The following is a 22,531-nucleotide window of genomic DNA, read 5'->3' on the forward strand; positions in this document are numbered from 1 at the left end:
TTGTGACGGAGGGAGTATTTGGATTCTGAAATAAAGCCTTCTTCATTGATACATGTTAATTTAATCTATGCATGATTATGCACTAGGAGACATTGATGATCTCTTAATCTATCCAGGACGATGCTCGTGCATGTGTGCTCAGCATGCATCATGCAGATCTAGAGAAACCTCCACACTCCCCCCATGTGTAAGCCCGCCGCGCACAGTGCAGACAAAATCCAGAGGCCACACAACTAAACTAATACTACCAACAGAAGAAATAAACAAGCATTTACTGGATCGATCTCGTACGTCCTAACCAGCCCTACGGCCCAAGCCCGGGCCCAATTGAGCCGTCTACTCCTGCTATAGTACTCACCTCGGCTGCAACTGTCACTGAATACTACCACTCAGTACCACTGGTAGTAGAGTGGTGCTGCCGCTCTCCATGGCTCACCACGTCGTCTCTCCCTGTCACCCATTTACAGCCCTCGCTTTCTTTCTAACTAGCTCCCTCCTCTTCCTCCTACCACCTGCTAAGCTAGCTTGCTTCCTCCCCTCTCTGATCCATCTTGCGCTGCGGCTACTCACCTCATCTTCTTCGCTCTGCTAGCTGCTTCTCGGGCCGCTATATATAGCTCTCGCCTCGGCTGCAGCTGCCACTCACCTGCACCAAAAACAAGCAACAAGCTAGCAGCTACACTCACCCAACTGTTAGTCTGCTGCTAGCTTAGCTAAGCTATATCTCCTACTGCTAGCTGCGTGTGGGTGTGGGCACTCTAAGCTACAGCTCGATACGTACGTTCATAAGCTGTCTAGCGCGCGCGGGCTGTGAGCGAGCGATCGAGCGAGCGAGCATGTCGTCGAGCAGCCGAAGGTCACGCACGCGGAGCGCCGGGAGCTCGCCGTCGATCTCGGAGGACCAGATCTCCGAGCTGCTGTCCAAGCTGCAGGCGCTGCTCCCGGAGTCCCAAGCTCGCAATGGCGCTCACAGAGTGAGTAGAGTACCGAACCAAAGTACCAGCTGCTTTTTCCGTGAATAGGCAGCTGATGGCGACGCGCGCGTCCAGTCCAGTGTCACTGAGAGTTAGCCTTCGTGTTGTCTGCAGGGTTCGGCGGCGAGGGTGCTGCAGGAGACTTGCAGCTACATCCGGAGCCTGCACCGGGAGGTGGACGACCTCAGCGAGACCCTCGCCGCGCTGCTCGCCTCCGACGCCGTCACCGCCGAGCAGGCCGCCGTCATCAGGAGCCTCCTCATGTGACCCACCCTCCCACCGTCCTCCCATCGGCGGCGCACACGTGCGTCCGTGACACCGTCCGTCGCCGTTAGATCATACTACGAGCTAGCATGCCCCTGGGTGGCTATGGCTAGCGTGCAAGCTAGTGTACGTACGTGCAAGCCTTTTTTCCTTGAGGTTTTTGCATTTTCTTAGTTAATTAATCTGCTTGATTAGTTTGGATTGGATTGCGAGAGGTTTGTAGCCAGCATTGCCTGGCGCTGGCGGTGGCGGTGCCGGGCATGGCTGGACAGCAACGATGATCGGTGGTTTTAATTACACGAGATACTGGCACTGTGCGGTACACTGCCAGTATCTATCTAGCCAGTAGTAGGGCTTGGCATCACGCTGCTGTACGCTGAAAGGCTAATGCGTGTTGTCTAGTGCTTTGTTGATTAGTTTGGTACTTAATTGACTCTTGATTAAGATCGGTCGCTTGTTTTTCCTGATTATGGGCCACGCCTGATAATTGCAGCTAGCGCTCTTGGATGTATGCATACGTGTGTTGTGTCTTGTGTCTTGTGTGTGTGTGTGACTGTGTGTAGTGTGTTGTGTACGCTTTATCATCTGAGCTCATTAATTTTGGAGCACAATTAGCTAGTTAGGGGCGATTATTTGTACGAAGAACCTGCATACCTCAAAAAGTGAATGTTAGGGCATGTTTGGTTCATGACTAACTTTGCCACAACTAACTTTAGGCAAACGACGACCACCCATAAAAAGTGTGACGAACAAAATGGCCACCACAACTGCGACAAGATTTAACAAAAAAACTCACCCTATGACGACACGCCAATCATGTAGTTAAAAAAGTGTGGCAACCTCAGGCTGCAAATCAAACATATGACCTTAATGTTGTTACGGCCCTGCTTTACATGACGTTGACGTACGTACTTTAGCTGAATTGAATGGATAATTAATCTGCAGCAAGCGTACGTGAACAATCTAAATGGCTGAGTTATCTTCTGCCGGGTACCACCAGTGCGTGCTATGCACGTACTGACTCAACTTACCACAAGCAAATTAATGGCGACTTATATTACTGTAGTGGTACGCACAGACAGACAGCAGTACAGGAAAATAAAGTTGGCGGGCGAACATTTCAATCAGGGCCAAGTACCGTACTCCGTTTACGTTTATGATGTAGCCGGCCGGAGAAAGCATTTCTGCCGGAGCAATGGAGAAATATCTGCACGCCCTGCGGTGCGCGCGAAGGAGGTGGCCGTCTGCGTAGTTGCGGTGCGAGATGTATGTATGTCGATGGACGTTGATGCACACGGGGGGTGGGGTGTGAGTGCATGGACCATGTAATGCAATGATAGCGCGACGTAACGTAACGGGAGGGGGAGGCAGGAAATCAAAGGCACACGTGCCGTACGCCCATGACCACAACCGTGCAACTAATCAAAAGGATACGAACGTACCGATCGACCTGCCCGTCCCTGCTGCTGGCTGGATTAGGTTCAGGACCATGAAGACGCAGGCAGGAAGGATATAGCTAGCCAATGTCGCAGAAATTCCAAATTCAGCATGTTGTGTGTAGATTTTTTGAAAAAGAAATATATTCATATCATGAAGATATCAATTACATCCGTTCTCAGCACCAACAAGATATCTCAAAGACATTTAGGATCCTCAAAGCCCGAAAAGTACACGAAAAAAAAAGAGAAAAAAAAAACAAAGACCTCGCCACGGTGATCAACTTCTCTCAGCAGCACCACACAAACCACCACAGAAAACAACACCCGAAAAACATAAAAGGTCTTCAAAAGCGACACCTTTAAAAAGGAAACAGTGCACAAGCGCCGTCATCGCCCGATCCAAAATTTTAGGTTTTCACCCTGGAGAAAAGTCTGAGCTCTCAAAACAATACCTTCAGTACGGCAATTGCCAAGCGCAACCAATGAAGGTTAGACCTTAGGTTTTCACCCCGAAAGTCACGACTCAACAAACACAAAGCACCACCCAAAATGAAGTCCTCTTGTGTTGCCGCCCCCACTTATCACTGCTGCTTCTGAAAGTTATCAAACATCTGACTGACTCCATCACCTCCAAGGCCCCTTCGCCTTACTGATCCTTCGATCTCAGACAACATGGTTTTCTCCACTGCTGTCTACGCCATGGAAATCGAGATACCAACATGTCCCATGGTGTCAATAAACAACAGAGTTTCACGCCATGCCCTCATGGAGCTGCGTAGCCAGATATGGGCGCACACGACCAGATTCTTTCCGATCCAAATATCCTTGGGCAATATCTCCAGGAGCAGTTCCGGAACACGTCGACGGCCAGATCGAGGAGGACCGATCATGTAGATCGTTCATGTGATGCGATAAGAGTACTAGGACCGCCACCACACCACACCGACGACATCGCCGCCACGGTGGAGGACACCGGCCCACCCAGCCGCCTGAAGACGGACATCAGAGCGGGGCGGATCCCGATCCGCCGCGGCCCCTCGCCTGCACGATCCGCCACCTCGAAGCTATCCGTGCGTTGCAGGTCCTGAGCGCCACCTTCGTAGGGAACCGCCGCCGCACCACCGCGACCCTCGCCATCGCGTTGTCCCCGCCCAACCTCGCCGCCCCGTGATAGAGGCCGTGTGCGAGAAGACGAGACGCCCTCCCGCTGCCGACGCTGGCCAGACTTTGCCTGGCCGCATCCTCTGGCAGCGGCGAGATAGGAGGGAGGGAGAGGAGGGTGCTGGCGGCGGCAGCAGAGCCCTCCCCGTCGCCCACGTGAGCGACGTGGGAGGGTCCGATCCTAAAATTTAGGAACAGTCACAGTTTCTTTGGTGAAACTTCATGTAAAAAAAAAGATAATACATGAGAGCTGGATATGTATTCATTAAAAGGAAGATGATACATCGTCAAAAAAAGATACGACCAGTACATTGTGCTGGATTAGGTTCACGATCATGCATGGAAGCCGGATATATGGAGGCATGGAGCTAGCTAGTGTCGCAGGAAATCTAAATTCAGTATATGTTGTATGTGGATGAACTTCGGGTTTTCTTTAAGAATCATACATGAGAGCTGCATCAGTGCAAGCCAAAACGACATGACCTAAAAATCATCGACATGAGAGTAGGCGAACCCACACCCCTGAGACAACAGTGTTGGGCTGGACCCGATCGAAGCTGCTCGGGGTCCTGCTCAGCAGAACTTGTTATCTGCTGACTGCTCATGTTGTTGTACTGCACGGTACTGACGGCCAGGGCCTGTTTCGGCCCGATAACGTTGTCTCACGGAGTTGTGGGCCTGTCTCGGTCCACAGCCCACGGTAACACTATCTGTGTGTCCACCCGAGCGAAGAATGTGAAGATAATAAGTGCCAAGGCCATTTCCAACGCCAACCCACAAACCGCGCACGTACATACAAACCACATGGTCCGAATGTGTTTTGTCATTCAACTGGGTTCTGTATCGGTCCGGCCACACGCGGGGGAGGGGGGGGGGGGGGCTTTGCGGGATTTCGGACAACAGCCATGTAGGACTCCAGACCCCCGTCCCACTAAAATCCTCCTTCTCGGTCCCATTTCCTACCGACCCTCCCCCCCCCCCCCCCCTTCTATCCCTTGCTTCCTCCGACTCCGACTCTGCCGCTGTACCTCTCCGGCCGTCACACACGCATTGCCGGACGTTCACAACCAGCACCGACATGTGCGCTTGTCTTTTAGGATGGTGCCGTTCACCCAGGACCCGTCCGTAGCCAGGTACACTCTGCCCCCCGTCGACGACATCCATGGCCGACAGCACGCCCCGACAGGTGTTCGGTCAAATGCCGTTGAGCTTATTTTTGAACGAAATGTCATTTTTTAGACTAAGAAGAATGGTACTCAACTATGAAGGATGAGTTTTTTGTGTGATGCGTGATTGACCGTATCCGTGGAGTTCGTAGGCCGGAGCAGGAGGTGGATCTTCTGGTAGCGCGCGTGCATGATTTGTTTCACACGCGAAAGCACATTGCGCCTTACGACAGGCACATCATCCAACAACGCAATGTGAAATCATTATCGTATCGATGGTACGCCATCCAGACCACTGTTATCATGTTTTGTGACGCAGTTGCTCGGCTAGAGCCTGGAGGCAAACTAGGTGGCCATTGGGCGCGGCAACGGAGGAGATTGTAAGTTTTGCTACTCAACTTGTTGATTGAATCATTCATTCACTCTATGTTGCTTTACACATTGTGTAGCCTGTACGCGTTGTCGTGATGTATCACATGATAGAATGATAGAGGGACGGTCATTTTCATACATACACTGTTGGATGAAGCTGAAGGGGCAGTATGTGTTGGACGACATGATCCATTCATGAAAAACTTATTGAACATTCGCTTAATTTTGTTGATTTGAACTATTGTTGTACTAGACTTATTTGCATGCTATGTATGGATAATTTGAGCTATTTTCTATCCGGACTTTGATGAATTCGGTCGGGTTTGATGAATTTCGTTCGATTTGTTGAAACCTAGTTTAAAATATATGCAAACAGTATTGGATGGCCGATTTCTGCATCTATATCCATGGACTGGTCCTCCTATATGCGAACGAACCGGCAGAACTTTGGTGTGAATCTGCGGGGCGCCCTCGTCGATTCGTCTGGCGAGGGCATGCATGAGCAGACTGTTTTGGTCACTACTTGCCGGCCGGCCGATCGATGTCGATCTGTTTGGGCTCACCAGCGACCTAATACCCTGTAGCTATGAGCCTACAACTCTTCCTTGGCCATGATCATACTCTACAACTTACTTGGCTGTACCTGTATATGCATCTCCCGAATGCTGTAGAAACGTAACTAAAACGTCGATCCCCTGACTGTGCCTATTTTCCCTTGTACTGCGTACGGGAGACGAATCTATGGTACCTGATCGAGTCGATCAGGGTTAAATTAGAACCTGAAAAGGTGAGCCGATGGATGGAAGCTAGGTTGAGCAAAGAACACGCAAAGGCGAACGTGTACCGCAACATCTCGACACTGTACTTCCCCCCCAATATACTGTACTTAATTAATTAGAATCACGTAGGTGCAGCGTCGTAGCAAGGACCAGGACCAGCTGATGCCGAACGATCCTCTCGATCCGTCCGTCGGTCCCTGCTGGCCGTCGCAAGCAAGCAAGCAATGCATGAAGGTGCAGTGCAAGCTTAGCTATATATCTACGGCACTCTCTCTGTTCACTTTTATATGACGCTGTAGATATTTCAGACAATGTGCAAAACAGCTCTATTTCAGCTGTCTGAAATGACTTATAAAAAAGAACGGAGGGAGTAGGGAAAGTGCAGTGCAAGCTTAGCTAATGATGATCAACGACACCGGATGTATGCATGCATGTGTAATGAAAGCTTGCCGTGCGGATCCCTCGCGGCCTCCGTAGCGTTCGTTGTTGGTGACGGACAACGCCCGGCGCCCTCTGGCTCGCTCCATGTGTAATGGTGCTGCGTTCCGAGCGACCGTCGCGTTAGCGTCGGATTAATTGGCCAGAACATGGGAATTGGGATGAAGAGATAGCTAGCTGGGGCCTAGAACAGACCAGAGCTACGGCCACGTGAAGCTACGTTAGTTAATCAACCTACGTCCATGTTTATTGCGGCAATCATTTCCGCTATATATAGCATCCGGCCCAGTGACCAGAACAGCTATATATGTCGACGAAGACCAGGTACCCGAACAAGGGTATTATGTTTTTTCTTCTTTTATGAGAGCATATACAACCGGACCTAACAAAATCCAGCCTCCAAATGTCCGCGGTTAATTAATGTTTGTGCCACAACCGGGTACCACATTGCGAATCATCAAATCCATACAACTACGTGAGACGTGAAACCTAGTTTACATCTTCGCCGGCGCTCGTTCTTGTTTTTCCCTTTCGTGTTCTTGTCCGGCAGTCATGAGACCCGTGAAATGAAAGGTCCGGTCGTCGGTGAGGTAGAGTAGGACATGGGAGACGAACTGTCCCATATGAAACACGAGGCGCCGTCATCTACCGTGCCCTACTCTTCCTCATCGAAACCTGCGGCCTCGATGTTGACGGTGGAGGTGAGATCCACGATAGACGTGGACGCATGCGCCTCGTGGTCGGAGCTCGACGTCACCACCTTGGGCTCCACCTCCGCGGCCTCGGCCTCGAGGGTGTCGCAGCCTCCCGCGCCCTATGTCTTGCACGACGGGCACGCACGCCTCGATAGGACATAGATGGTTCGTGAGGCAGGCTTGCATTGACCTGGGACTCAAAGCCCGACAGCATGGGGACGATGCGCCATTGAAGGGTTTGCGCCGCTAGGTGGTGGTCACCATTTTCGGTGAGGCCGGGTTAACACGCCTCCAGCCACCAGGCCCGACATTAGAACGGGCGCAGTGAACTGCCGCCGGATTAAGTCTGACCACGGTCGGACGCACTCCTCCCGGGAGCTGCAGAGAGCCATGCGAACGGCAATCTCTTCCTCGTCCCCGCATGGGACAAGGTCCTGGTCGCGAATCGGGAGATCTCAGAGTCTAATCCACTGCCCGTCATACTGGAGTTCGCCATACAAGAGTTTGGGGACGGAAGGGAGTGGAGTGGAGTGAGGGTGCATGGACCATGTAATGTAATGATAACGCGACCTAACATAAAGGGAGGGGGAGGCAGGAAATCAAAGGCACATGTGCCGTACGCTCATGACCACAACCGTGCAACGAATCCGAGGATATGTACGCCGGTACGTACCGGTCGACCTGCCCGTCCCTGGTGTTGGATTAAGATTAGGATCAGGATAATGCAGGCAGGATATACGGAGCAAAGAGTGTTTGGTCTTCTAGTTGGAGATTCATTATATTGTGTGTGGATGAACTCCGGTATTTTTAGTTTTTTTGGTCTTTGAGCAAGAGAGTTTAGCCAGTTCTTAGAGATGAGAACAGTGTTGGGCTGCACCCAATCGAAGCCGCTCTTGTGGTTGGATCCATGGCCACGGGGAAGTCATTGCTCAGAGCCCAGTTGTTGAACTGCGCGGTCCTGACTGACTGATGGCCAGGGCCGTGTTTGGATCCGATCCCGTTGTCTCCCGGATTCTTATCTGTCGGTCCGGCCTGCGGCCCACATTAGCGCCTCTCTTGCTAGTGTTTCTCTCTCTATAAAGAAAAAACTTTCTTGCTTGTGTGTCCCACTGGCCTGAAACATGCTTACGATTAAGCAGAGCGACAAACGACCAGTGGATGGAGAAAGTCATGCACGGGCGGTGTTTCGGTGACTATCTATACTAGCCCGCTGATCGATCGGTCTGCTTGGGTTCATCGGTCCACCACCTACGCTATTGTATCTCTGCATGCATGTTGTGGAAAACACGAACTGAAAGTGGCTTAAAATAATTACCCGGTACAGAAGCAAGTGATCATATACACGCGCATACATTCACCCCTATGAATGCATACACGCACACCATATCCCTATAAGCACATCCGAAAGACTGAGCCGGCATATCATCTTGAAATTTACAAAGTCACCGTAGGCACCTTGTCATCGACGGGAACGTCTCCTCCCACTGAATGCGCATCGCCAAAAATTCTGAAATAAATCCAAAAATAAATGCGAGCAACAGAACTTGAACCCTGATGGGTTGGGAATACCACAGTCCCTCTAACCATACAACCACAGGTTGATAACATGCGATATTGAGGCATGGGGCGATAGCTAGAGCTAGCAGACCAAAGCTACTGCCATATAGTACGTCCACGTAGTATATAGCAGCAACCATTTTCGGATTTTTCGCTTCATTTTTTGAGAACTCTTGGACGCTCGCTACCGTGTCGTTCTGAGGGGCGACACCGGGGCGCCCCCAAAACCTAGCCGCCGGCCCACTCTCCTCTACCCACACCTCGCCGCCGCCGCCGGCGACCGTCGCCGGCGGCGGCGAAGGCCTGCTTCTCGAAACGGGCGCACGCAGCTCTCCCTCCAGATCCAATGGCAGCCGCTTCAGCTCCATCCCGACCGTTTCCTGCGTCGTCGTCCTGCTCTACGGATGCGCACAGCCACGCGGTCTCCGCCTCCTCCTGCTGCACCCGGGCATCGCCGGATTTGCGTGCGCCTGCACGCGCTTCGTCCTCTGCCGCTCCTTTCTCCAGATCCGCGGGAGGGCGGGCGCCGCTGCTATGCGCAGGTTGCCATGGTCGTGACCTCCACGAGATGGCTCGGTCCTGCGGGCGAGATGCAGGTGGATGTTTCCTCCGCCTGGCTGTTGGAGGCGCAACCGGTGCCGGATCTGGCCGGACCGTTTTGGTGCTGGCCTGGGGCGCTTCGATCTGTCTCCGGGCAGGTGCTGCGGCGTTCCTATGGCCCGGTGGCTGCCATGTGCAGCTGCGCGCACAGTCCAACGTGCTGCCAGCTCGCTGCGAGGTGGATTGGGTAGGCCAGATTCATCCGGATCTGGCCTGCCATGGACCGGATTTGGTCACGTGCGGCGGCGGGCTGTAGTGACCCTTGCTCTGTGGTGGTGCAGGGAGCAACGATTCGCAGTCTACCGGTGCTCCTCGGAGGTGGTCTGCTCACTTGGGCGAAAGCCACTGCTCCTGTCGGAGCCGGCGATGGTGACGCCCGCGGGTGCCGCTTACCTCCTTGGAGGCATCGCTGTCATGGTGACTTCCCCTTCGAGGCTCCTGGGGAAACCCATGTTCCTTGTTCGTCCGGAACGGCCGATGGCGGCGCTTTTCGCGTCGCATTCCTTCCTGAAGGCATCAGCTTGGTGGATTGTGTGGTGGCTGCACACTGCGGGTTGGACGGTGGTGGTGGCGCGGCCGGCTTGCGCTGGTGTGCTCGGAGAAGCGATCCGGGTGTAGACTCGGCTCCTTGATGCCCATCGGCTTCGCTGGTGGTGCCGCTGTTGTGATGTAGACTCGGCTGCGTGTGGCTCTTTGTTCGGGTGTGGACTCGGTCGCTCGTTGCCTTTGGGCTGCGCCAATAGCCTTGAGGCATCATGGATGGTCTCGGTTGATTGGAGCTCTTCGTCTACGGTGGTGGTGTTCTCGTGCGGCTCAGGTTGGTAATGGTTGCTCAAGACCCTCTCATGGTTACCGTTGTGTTGCGGCGAGCTTGGTGCTCTTGGTGTTGTCTCAACTCATCTTTGCTCAAGGATGGCGCAAGATGCCTCTCAAACTGCTATTCGTTCCGTTTTTCTGTGGCGGAGCCCCAGTCAAGGTTCGTGTCTGGGATGACACTCGTTCATTGTGGATACTCCTCAGTTGTGCCATGGGGCCGGTATGCCCGCCGTTGCGTTCGGCTGTTGCAAAGTCCTGGTATTGTGATCTCTCGACGACACCCCACATCTACTTGTGTCTCTCATGGTGATGGTCCTATGTCTGCCAGCTAGGCCGTGCCTTGTACGGTTTTCGGCCCGGTTTCCCTTATAAACGGGGTCATTTTGTTAAGGTTTTTGATCCGGTTTTCCTTATAAACTGGATCACCACTCTGGCATTTTGGTCACTTTGAGTAATATACTCAGGTGGGGAAACTCCCCCCGGTGATTCTAAAAAAAAAGCAGCAATCATTTCCGCTGGCTAGCTTCTGGTCCGGCGACAGGGAAGAGCTAGGTACGGAGGCATGTTTTCCTTTTCTTTTATGTGCGTGCATAGTTTCAAATAATTAATTGAAAATTACTACCACTACTATTCATTCCCTCTTTTTTTTGCGACAAGAATTCATTTCATCGTTAGCAACATGAATTTTGCAAAAAAAAAAAAAAACCGAGATGGCTGTGCCATGGAAGGATGCTTTTACACCTAACAAGATTGCTTTAATATCCATACTCAAAATCCGTTCTTAATCGGAAGTTTAGAGAGCACTAGGGATACGTTTCATCAGTTCTATTCTCGACAATTTTTTTGATGAAATTTCTTAAATTTTAGCAATTTCGGTGAGTGCCGGGATATTTGTAACATCAAAATTTGTGGGCAGATTCGAATTAACTTTGTTGTAGTAATGAATTTCAACCCGCTCAAGGTCCCACTCTCTATCCTAAATGGAGTGTCACACAAGTCAATGCAGTATAGAGAGCATTCTTAATCCATTCTTAAAGATAATAAGGGATTTTTGTTTCATTAGTTCGACATGCTACACTCTACATGGAGTGACTACCAAGATTATTTTTTAATATCCATGCTCAGAATGCATTCTTAATCGGAAGTTTAGAGAGCATTAGGGATTTTTTTTCACCAATTCTATTCTCAACTAAGTTATGGTGAAATTTGTTAAATTATAGAAATTCAATGGATGCCGAGATATTTGCAACCTCAAAATTTGTGGGCAGGTTCAATTTATTTTTGTTGTAGTAATGAATTTTAACCCGCCGGAGGTCCCACTCCGGATCCTACATGGAGTTTCACACAAACGGTTAACAAAAGGGAAAAAGATTAAAATCTACCGACTGATTTTCTCGCGATTTAAGCCGTGTTCGTCGCACGACACGCGTCCTTAACGGGACCACCCACCGCCCACGCCTTATCCTTTCTTCTCGGGGTCGTCTTCTTCTCTCCACCAAATCAGCCGATCCCCTTCTCTTCTCCATCAAATCGCCTCTGCTTCTCGCACCTTGCTCTCACCCCTACCTTCGAAGAGTCCCCTCTCTCTATCTTCTTCACGTTGGAGCAGCGGCGGCGGCGGCCCCGGTGCACCGGTGAGCTGACCCGTTGCAGCAGGCAGGTCGCAGCCGGCCTTGCATCACCGGTTGGCTGTGGATCTCGCCGGGGGCGCCGACGCTCGTGGTGCTGCAAAGCGGCGTCCGGTGCGGCGGAGCTACAATACAGCACAAGCAGCGCCCCGACCCCGTGGAGCTCGCCGGCGGCGGTACTGCTCGGCTGCAAGGGAGCTCTCGCCGGCGGCTACTAGTGTTGCGTTGCAGTGCTCGGTTGTCGAAGCTGCAGTGCATCAACGCAGCATTTGTGGTGCTGCTCGCCGGCGACGAAGCTTCAACGCAGCATCCATGGCGCTGCTCGCCGGCGACAGAGCTGCAACGCAGCAGCGATGGTGCTTCAACGCAGCATCTATAGCGTTACTCGCCGGCGGCAGAGCTGCAACTCAACAGCGATGGTGCTTTCAATGCAGCATCCATGGCGCTGCTCGCCGGCGACGAAGCTTCAACGCAGCATCCATGGTGCTCGGCCGGAGTTACAATCGAGCTTCGACGGAGCGTCAGTGTTGCGTGGGAGCTCGGCCAGAGTTGCAATGAAGCTTAGCCGGAGCCGTTGGAGCTTTATCGGGGCTGCAATGGAGCTCGGCTGGAGTTGCAATGGAGTTCGCCGGAGCGTCGTTGCTGCGCTGGAGCTCCGTCGGGTTTCAATGGAGCTCACCGGAGGCCGTCAGTGTCTCATTACTGGGCTTCTGTTGGTCTAGACGAGAGAAAGAGGAAGAGAGACACCCGCGCTCACCTTTCCCATCGAACGACCATGCGCACTTGCATCGGACGGCTAAGCAGGCGGTTTATCTTTCCCGAAGATCAACCGGCTGACGCCTAGCAGCGGCCTAACAAAAGTCAAAGAAGTCAACAATTGTCCAAGCCAACCCCCATGGGTCTTAGCAGACTACCCCGGTCAATGAAAGTACATGAAAGGCTTCCTGGTCAACAAATTAAAAGAGGAAGACAACATAAAAAATAAGTCAAAGAAGAAGACAAGCGAGCGAAGAAGCCCAAGCCCAATCAAGGAAGTCTCCTCGCAGTGTAGGGATTCTTCCTAGTGGGCTACAACCCAAGTTTTCAGGAAAAAATATATCAAATATCTACAATACCCAATCTTTAGCATTAGATACATCACTAAAAGTATTTTCATATTTTATTTTTTTGTATTGTTGATGTTCAAATTTTCTTCTATAATCTTGGTCAAACATAAGTAAGTTTGACTTGCACGGAAAACTGATGCACCATATATTCTGGAATGGAGGTGTAATATCCATTTTCTAGTACTACCAAAATGATTTTTGGATACCATTTTGTCATGAGATGTAGAGCTGTGGAAGGATGATTTTACACCTACCACAAGTTTAATATCGATGCTCAGTCAAAATTTGATCTTAATCAGAAGTTTAGCGAGATTTATGGATTTGTTTCATAAGCTCGATTTTTGACTATATTTTGATGAAATTTATTAAATTTTAGGAGTTTCGGTGGGTACCAAGATATTTTGTAACCTCAAATTTTGTTGACAGATTCTAACTAACTTTAAATCAAAATTAAAATATATCATATCTTGCTAGAACCTAGTGAATTTGATATATTGAAATCCACAAGAATTCTCATGTATTCTGACCTTTTTCATATTTTGGCGGGGTTCAAAATTTTATGTCGTGGAATTTTAAACCTTTGCCCTAAAAATCTTTATATATTACATAAAACATTAAAAAACAAAAAATTACAAAATGGACAAAGAAAGTAACATATAAATAAATAAAGACCCAAAAAATAAAAAATAAAATAAGAAGAATCATAATACAAAACAAAATATAAAGTTGTTCCATGACCCCCCCCCCCCCCCCCCCTTGTCATGAAACGAATAAAAACCTGCGTTTGTATAAATAAAAGCTAATACCCATTTTCTTGTACTACTAACAACATGATATTTTGGAACCATTTGTCGTGAGATGTATAGTCATGGAAGGATGATTTTACACCTACCAGGAGTTTTCCGTGCATGGATGGATGATTTTGCACCTACCTGGAGTTTAATATCAATGCCCAGTCAAAATTCATTCTCAATCAAAAGTTTAGTGAAAATTATGGATTTTTTTCATCAGCTTGACCCGCGAATATATTTTTATGAGATTTCAGCAATTTTGGTGCATACCAAAATATGCGCAACCTTGAAATTGTGGGCCAGATTCAAACAATTTTCGAAGGAAATTTAATTTAGGTTAAACTTCTTTTAAAACCGGTAAATTTTGATAGATCACAATCCAAAAGGATTCTCAGGTATTCTGAACTTTTTGGATATTTTTTGTGGGATTCATAAGTTTTTTATGTGACGCAATTTTAAACCTTGCACTTGTAATATTAAACATAAAGCAGTATGTGATACTTCGACAGTCTCTAGTACACGAATTAGATTACGGCTTGCACTTGCAATATGTCTAAAAACAGTATGATTTTTTTTTTGAGAAATGCCTAAATACAGTAGGGAAATAACATGTGTGACATAAAAATATGTGCTAGTTTGGAGTGAGGGCCAGTCTGGGGTCCAACGGAGGCCCGGCCCACTGAATGCCGAGCGTAGGCCCGTGGGCGCGTCGCCGAAGACTGCGGATAGGCCTGCCGACATCTTGTCCGGCCACGGCCACGGGGTAGTTTCTCTCCATGTGAAGGAGCGAACAGACGATTGGACGGAACCAGCAGTCCACTCCCACTCCCACTCCCACCCCCAATCCGAGGCGAGAAGACCACCACCCCATCCCGGCGGCGGCGGATCACGCTGTGCGCTTGCGCGCGTGCCTGCGGCTGCGTGAGGAGAGAAAAAGGAAGGATAAAAAGAGGCGCGTCGGTTGCAGTTAGGTAGGAGATCGAGGTCTCGCCCCGCCCCCACGCACTAAAGGCCACCGCTGCCGCTGGGTTTCCCAGTTTGGACCGGCGCGGCATAGCTTCCCTTGGTGCGGTGGGTGGTGCCGTGCCGTGCCGTGCTGGCGGCGGCCTCCCGACCTACTACTATCCAGCCAGACCCAGACCCACCGCGTGATCCATTGCAGCGATATTGGGGGCGCGCGGAGGAGGAGGAGGAAGAGGAGTCCGCACCCGGCAGAGAAGGGGTAAGCGTTCCTGTCTTTCCTGATATATCTTGTTTTCTGCCCTGCGCTTTTGATTTAGGTTCGACTGGTTCTAATGTCGCCGATGATCTGTCTATTAGGAATCAGGATTTGCTTGATTTGGCCGTCCCTGCTTGCATTAGCTGATTAGCTTTTCTGTTTATTTGCCTTCGTCTTGTGTGATCCACTAGTTCAATTAGCCTGTGCTCTGATCTCATTCAGTCTTGTCCGATTCTAGTTCAGATTGTACTACTCGCATGTTTCGATCATCGCGTCGGTGTATGTGCGGTATGCATCTCTGTGTGACAGTTTGTGCTGGTTTTCTGATTGAATCATGGACGGCAAATCATGATCATAGTTTATTCACCTAGCTGTTTGTGTGGGGAATCTGCTGGTTGAACAGTGAATGACTTTGGGCGCAAAATAATGTGAGTGGTTGGGTACCTTTTTGTTTGGCAGTGAATCAGAGAAGCAACTAGGATCAACGAAAGCCTAGTAGGTTAATAAGCAACTAGCTGAAAACCTTTTGCCCATAAAAAGGTTAGGTGGAAAGCTATTGCACACGGCAGCAGCAGTTTCCACAAAGCACAAGGCAATTCTATAAAAAAACTCCATTTAGCAACTCACGGTTCAGACACTAAAAATAAAGAGAAAAGACTGTACGCTGGAATTACTTTCTAGTACATTGTTTGCATTTGCTACAGGTCACCTTCTGTTAACGGGCATGTTATTTTGCATGGTTCTGTAGTGGAGTTGTCATTCTAGTGGTGATGCAATCACCATACATGTTTCACAAGTATTCTGTTAGGGAGAAGATGTTTTTTTGTTGAGCCAGCTGATAAATGTTTTTTTGTTTCGTTCCTATAAATACCATTTTTCTTGCTCGGATGGCACCTATACCATGCTTGTAGGGAAAACAGAAATAATTGAATAAGCAAATTAACAGAATGTCCAAAGTTTCCTAAGAGCGTCTCTCAAAGAATAGCATTAGCAACTGTAAGTGTTTGCAACTCAAGTAATTTAGATGCAGAGATATAATCTATTGATAAGTTGTAAGGTAGCGTATGCAGCCCTCAGATAGCACTATACTACTATGATCCGCGCATTGAATTACTAGAGGTACATGTAACCCATCTGCAGGGAATGCTCATCCTGTGTGTTTGCTGACCTACAGAATCATGAGCGGAACAGGGTACACGGTGGAAGTCACTAACCTGTCAAGCAGCGCTTCTGAAAATGATCTTCATGAGTTCTTCTCATTCTCTGGACCTATTGAGCATATAGACCTTATCAGGTGATGTTTACTTGTCATTCATAAGCTACAGTTAGTTAACTATTTGTGATGTGAAGACCTGCTGAGCAAGTTTCAAGATTCATCATTCTTATTGAACATTTGGTCTTGGACAATATTATGTTTTCTGTTCATTTTCAATATCCAACTGTCACCTGATTAGACAGTTCAAAGTTTTGTGCTATTTCCATGTCTTGTTCTTCCTATCATTCATTTTCTGACAAATCTAACACTAACAGATCAGGAGGGTATGGTTCAACTGCTTATGTGACTTTCAAGGAACCCTATGCCTTGGAAACTGCAGTATTGCTGAGTGTAAGTTTTATTGGCAGCAATATTTTTCAAAGCAGTGCTCTGGGCTCTTTTTTTTATCATGACTTGTCCAATTCCTATGATTAATTCCTAACGTTGTATGGTCTACTGATTAACTGTGAATTAAGTTCCCTAAAGAAAAAAACTGTGAATTAATAAGTTCCCTAAAGAACAAAAAAACTGTGAATTAAGTTCCCTTGGCCAGGAGAATAGTTTGGTTCTTTCGCGTGTGTTAATATTGACTTTCCCCTACATTCCATCATCTCAAGTACATAGTTTAGCTCAGATTCTATACTAGTGAAGTCCTTAAAGATGTAACTGTTATCACTTGACAAATAGTGCCCATATGACTTGTTCAGTCTACCTCTTGTAAATTGCAGACAATTTCTGTTTTCCCCATAGTGACATCTTACATCTTTATCTGCACAAATATTCTTTCCCTAGTCCCCTACATTCAATCATGTCAGGTACATAGTTTAGCTCGGATTCCATACTGGTGTAGTCCTTCAAGATGCAACTGTTATCAGTTGACAGATAGTGGCTAGATGACTGTTTTTTGAGCATATTTCTCGTAAATTGCAGACACATACTTTCTGTTTTTTTTTACCTTGATGACACTTTATATCTTGACAGGGGGCTACCATTGTGGATCAGCCAGTGTGCATATCTCGTTGGGGACAGCCTGATGAGCCTTGTAATTTCTGGGACAGACCAACTTGGCAGGTCGAGGAGGAAATTGAATATAGGGTATGATCATCATTCATGCTACCAATTCACGTGGTTGATCATTTTTATGTTCTGTGATGATAATTTGGAATGTGTTGGTCACATAGTAAGTCAGTGATAAAATAAAATAAGAAGACACTGTCAGTTATTAAATTGATGTCTTTATGTTAAATGTAAGAAATTATCCCCTCACATGAAAAGTAACAACAGAAATAAAACCAGAAAATCACGTCCCTTTTTTAGTACTATCAGTTTTAAATCAGCTAATCTGAATATCATCGTGACTTCATTTGCTGACAATTATTTTTCATGACCACAACTTGAACAGGACTACCAATCATGCCAGTTCAACGCCACTCCACAGGAAGCATTGACAGTGGCTCAGGACGTCGTGAAGACAATGCTGTCAAGGGGGTACATACTGAGCAAGGACGCATTGTCCAGGGCTAGAGCTTTCGACGAGTCCCACCAGCTATCTGGGTCTGCGGCAGCAAAGGCTGCGGAGCTGAGCAGGAGGCTTGGCCTGACGGACAGAGTCAGCGCTGGTGTTGGCGCAATCAGATCAGTGGACGAGACATACCATGTTACTGAGACGACCAAGACCGTCGCCACCGCCACCGGAAGAACAGCAGTCAAGGTTATGAACACCATCGTGACCAGCAGCTACTTCTCCGCAGGAGCTATGATGGTGTCCGATGCTCTCACCCGCGCCGCCAAGGCCGCTGAAAATCTGGCTGCTCACGGCAGGCAGAATTAAGTGGAAACAAACACCCCGTTCGAACAGTTCGTTGTGTCGGTTATACAAAAGTCAGTTATTCAGACACCAGGGTTGAACTTAAGAGTCTTAAGGTATGATATTTATGTGCTATGTATGATACAGTATATAATAACAGTATTGTGGTAGCTAGAGAAAACTGTCAGTTATTCAGACAACAAATGTGGTTTGAACAAGCTATGTGCAGAATTCAGTCAAGGTGGTCGTGCAATCATGTCTCTGACGTTTCTGATACTCTTGTTTATTCGAGTTCATTATCCATTTTAGTGTTGACGCGTTGGCCTTTTTTCTGAACGTTCTGCCCACGTTGAATGTTGAGGCCGACATTCCATCCCTAACGCAGATTCAGATAAAATTCTGAACCTAAATATCACAGATCAACAGAGGCTGGGTACTAAATTTATATGGCTGTATGTATTCACTCTTGACCAACACAATTTGACCTCATAGATCTACAACAGGACTTATTAGGGAGGGAGAAAATTATTACTGTAGGAGCCTAAGCAAAACCTCTTGCCGGATATAGTAGGATTCTTCTGTAAATGCTCTTCACACTGTACAAAGTAGAAGCAACTAGAACAGCAGGAGAACTTTAGCCTACGGTAGACTGTAACGGAAAAAAACAGAGCATCAGCAGCAGCAGACGGGGCATCCGATGAGGCCGTTCTCGTTGCAGTCCGGGCACCGCTGGAACTCGCCGTCGTCGTCGTCATCCTCGTAATGGACGAAGATCTTGCAGCTGCCGTAGCACGTCTCGCAGGGCACGAACCGGACGTCGCCGCAGGCCGCGCACGCCTGCATGCACCCGAGCTTGCGCACTGGCGCGGCGTCGCACCCCTCCAGTGCGCGCGAGAGCTCGCCGGCCTCGTGCAGCGCCTGCACGTCCTCGGCGCCGCCCAGGTACCGCCCGTCGACGAACACGCGCGGGAGCGTGGTGGCGGGGCCGGTGAGGAGCTGGGCCAGCTCGGACTTGAAGGCGGCGTGCATGGACACGTCGCGCTCGTCCAGGCGCACGCCGTAGCTGCGCAGGATGTTGCGCACGCTGCAGCCGTCCACGAACGTCTTGCGCACGCCGCGGAGGCTGGTGAAGTACACCACCGCCCTCCGCCTGCCGCCCGGCGGCCCCAACACCTTGGTGTCGCGGGCGCCGTTGCTCGTCCTCCGCTCTTGGATCTTTTCTTGGAACGCGTTGATGCGGGCGCGCACGATGCCGGCGAGCTCCGGCATGTCCCTGGTGGGCGCCGAGGCCGGCGTGCATGCGCTTGCGTCGGCGCCGTCCTTCTTCTCCTTCTGCGACGCAGGTTCCTCCTTCTCCTTGTCCGCGGGTGAGCTCGCGGTGTCCCTGGTGGGCGGCGACACCGGCGTGCATGCACTGGCGTCGTCGGCGACCTTCGCCTGTTGCTGCGACGCCGATTCCTCCTTGTCCGTGGGCGAGCTGGCCGTGATCGGCTGCTGTGACGGCGACGTGTCCTGCGCGAGGGCCTCCCGGAAGCTGGACAGTATCTCCGGGTCAAACTCGAAGGCAACGGGCACGTCCTGGTCGGCCAGCATCCACGGCGGCGTCGTCGGCGGGGGCTCATGATGCGTTGCCCGCGGCGTGGGCCCCTCGTCCTCGAGCCCGGCCATGAGCTCCCACGCATTGATCACCTCCGGCTCGTTGGGCGGCGTCAGCGTCGGCGTGCTTGTCCTAGGCCCGACGGCGGCATTCCGCTTCGCCGCCGCCGCCGCCGTCTCCTTGAGACGGGCGAGCACCTCCCGCAAGGCGCGGTCATTCTCGAACTTCACCATGATCTCCTCGACCGACAGGGTCGCGTACTTGCTCGACGACGCGCCGGATCGCCGGCCCGGGACGGGGCCGAGGCTGCGCAGCACGGACGCGGCCTTGGCCCGCAGCCGCTGCCGGTCGGCGGACGACAGCGAGAAGCTCCGCCTCGCGCGCGGGCCGACGGCCGCCGCCTCCACCCAGCGCATGTCGCGCCGCGCCTCCACCGAGCTGGTGCACCCCATCGCCGGCCGGCCGGACACAGCCCGGTGCTAGCTGGTTCCTCCTGGTTACGCGCGCGCGCGCATGCAGGCGCGGCTACGGCGTCACGGCGGGAATGGCTCGGGGGAATGGCATGGAGGGAACGGCGGGTAGCTGGAGGCGATGCGGCTTTGTAGGGGAAACGGATCCAACAGTTTCCTCCACGGCTTGGCTTAATTAGTCCCCATGAAACGGCCGGAAAACAAGGCAAAAATAGGAGTGATAACCGATGATGGCGCGCACGAATGGCCGCGTTTGACTTTCAATAAAAAAATGTTCGATGGAACTGGCCAGATGTTGATTGACGAATTTAAGAGTCTGCTGTTCGTTTAATTAACATCACTTTAATTTATGAGAAGGGTTCTAGAAGTACTTTTTCAGTCTTGGTCCTTTTGAATTTTAAAACTAAATTTGACTAAGAACATTGTATGAGTTAGGGGTGCAAACGGAGCGGGCTAGCGGGCAATAACATAGCACAAAAGTGGTGTTAATTTTAGGCAAGTGATGAGCAAATTTGAAATGATTGATAAGTTTGGCGGGACAAACCGAGCTGCCGCTTGCATCCCTATGAGTTATATTCCTTCAAAATTATATCATTGATTGCATATTTGAAAGAAGTTGTCAATGATATATTTTTGTCAGATATAACTCATAATTTATTAGTCATTTTTTATGTCAAAGTTAGGAAAAAAAATGACTACAAGGAGACAATTATACACGAGCGCCTATAATCATACATTAGTATGATGTGCCAAAATAGACTACGAATTTTTTTTACACATTTCATTAAATTTTTATCGAACATATTGACATGTATGTGAATACGACAATCATGATTGTAACCCTAGTAGATAGAGTTATACCCCACAACTCTAAGATTTTGAGTTTATTTAAAATATCTTAATTCATGTGTAATAAATATCTACTATTACTTAGAAATTTCACAACAGAGATATTTGTTGTTGTAGTGTTTGATGGTTGATACTTGGCACCAATCTATCAATGTTGCAATAAATATAAATCGGGGTGGCTCCCCTCTTAGGAATGGTTATGAGAGTGCCATAATTGCCATTAGGTCTTTTTGTCCTCAAATGGTAGGCCAGTCATATATCCAATGAAGAACAATAACCGTATTTCCCACCGCATGAGATAATTTGAAAAATTACAAACACATGTTGCATCAACATAAACTTAATACTATCATTTTCCTTGTTTCATCTTCCTATACTTAGTCAACCTACCTCCGCCCCTTCTTCGCGCCTTTATCACGTCTTACATTTCCTAGATATAGAATGTATGCTCAAAGACTTCATAAAAATTGGATACAATAACTCTAATTGTATATCTATTTAGCCATTGCCTAGGGTATCACATGCAAGATCTTAGCTAAATGACAATCTCAATGTTAAAGATATGGTTATTATAAATATTGGAATATATATATATATGATTATTGCCAATAATTTGAAGGTAGATACATGTAAATAGATATATGATTATTGTGGAGACGATAATTCATGAATTATTATCCTATACGATTGTTGCCGACCGGAACGAGTTATGTCCGGTTGGTATCACGACGTGGTGATCTCTGGGCTCGTACGTGTCGTCACACTCTTGCACCAATGTGTCTGGATAGATCATGGTGTCATAGAGGCAACCAAGGAGAATCTAAACAATGCCATGGAGTGCAATGGTCTCTGGGCTCTGAGGCACAACGAGATCGAGTTGGTGTGCCTTTATAAGAGAAACAGATCAAACATTTTACAGAACTTGTGTTAATTACCTTAATTAGTCTTCCATGAAACGACGAAGAGAAGCATGCAAATGACAAAAAATAAGACGAATAACGTTTAATGGAAGGCAAAAATGGTCACTATTTTACCAATTAAAATTGTTTGAATAAATAAAATGGACTGTCGAGTAAGAGGCCAGTGTGCATTAATTAACATTAGCATCTTTTAAATTCATGGAAAACGTCTAGAGAGTTGGTAGTGCTCAAATTCTAAGAGTTAAGATCTCCACTCATCTCTTGGGAGTACTCAAATTGTAAGCATTACTATCCTATAGAGGAAAAATCGCATTCATATTACTTTCATTAAAATAAGAAATATCATGGAAGGTATATTAATTTCAGAGGAAGTGTTGCATGTAGTTCACGTGAATAAAATGGTAGGGGTACACTTTCAAAGTAGCATAGGCAAAAGCTTATAATAATGATAAGTTGGCTTTTCTCTACAATTGTACGCTTAGAAAGGATATTAAAATACATATAATTAATCAAATTTTAGCATTAATAATTAGTGGTAAAATAAATATTAATACGATCTATATCCACATACCGTATTTTAGCACACATATGGGGTTAGGGGAGGACCCATATCCTCTACATTTTAGTT

General features: G+C 48.7%; 3 protein-coding genes across 3 annotated transcripts; 2 read left to right on the forward strand and 1 right to left on the reverse strand.

Moving 5' to 3' along the window:
* Positions 1-400: 400 nt before the first annotated feature.
* On the forward strand, positions 401-2,132 carry LOC109771040 (transcription factor ILI1). Its single transcript, XM_020329757.4, has 2 exons — positions 401-974; positions 1,089-2,132. The coding sequence occupies exons 1-2, from the start codon at positions 837-839 to the stop codon at positions 1,239-1,241; spliced, it is 291 nt and encodes a 96-aa protein (XP_020185346.1). The 5' UTR covers positions 401-836; the 3' UTR covers positions 1,242-2,132.
* A 12,381-nt stretch (positions 2,133-14,513) lies between these two features.
* On the forward strand, positions 14,514-18,320 carry LOC109771038 (binding partner of ACD11 1). The gene is made up of 5 exons (XM_020329755.4): positions 14,514-15,008; positions 16,180-16,299; positions 16,536-16,611; positions 17,242-17,355; positions 17,663-18,320. Exons 2-5 carry the CDS (start codon positions 16,184-16,186, stop codon positions 18,089-18,091), a joined length of 735 nt encoding a protein of 244 aa, XP_020185344.1. The 5' UTR covers positions 14,514-15,008; positions 16,180-16,183; the 3' UTR covers positions 18,092-18,320.
* Positions 18,321-18,501: 181 nt separating this feature from the next.
* On the reverse strand, positions 18,502-20,224 carry LOC109771039 (uncharacterized protein At3g28850-like). Its single transcript, XM_020329756.4, has one exon. The coding sequence runs from the start codon at positions 20,114-20,116 to the stop codon at positions 18,740-18,742; it is 1,377 nt and encodes a 458-aa protein (XP_020185345.1). The 5' UTR covers positions 20,117-20,224; the 3' UTR covers positions 18,502-18,739.
* Positions 20,225-22,531: the final 2,307 nt, after the last annotated feature.

The sequence above is a fragment of the Aegilops tauschii genome, chromosome 2 (assembly GCF_002575655.3).
Source record: "Aegilops tauschii subsp. strangulata cultivar AL8/78 chromosome 2, Aet v6.0, whole genome shotgun sequence".
In the NCBI taxonomy this organism is placed as follows: Eukaryota; Viridiplantae; Streptophyta; class Magnoliopsida; order Poales; family Poaceae; genus Aegilops; species Aegilops tauschii.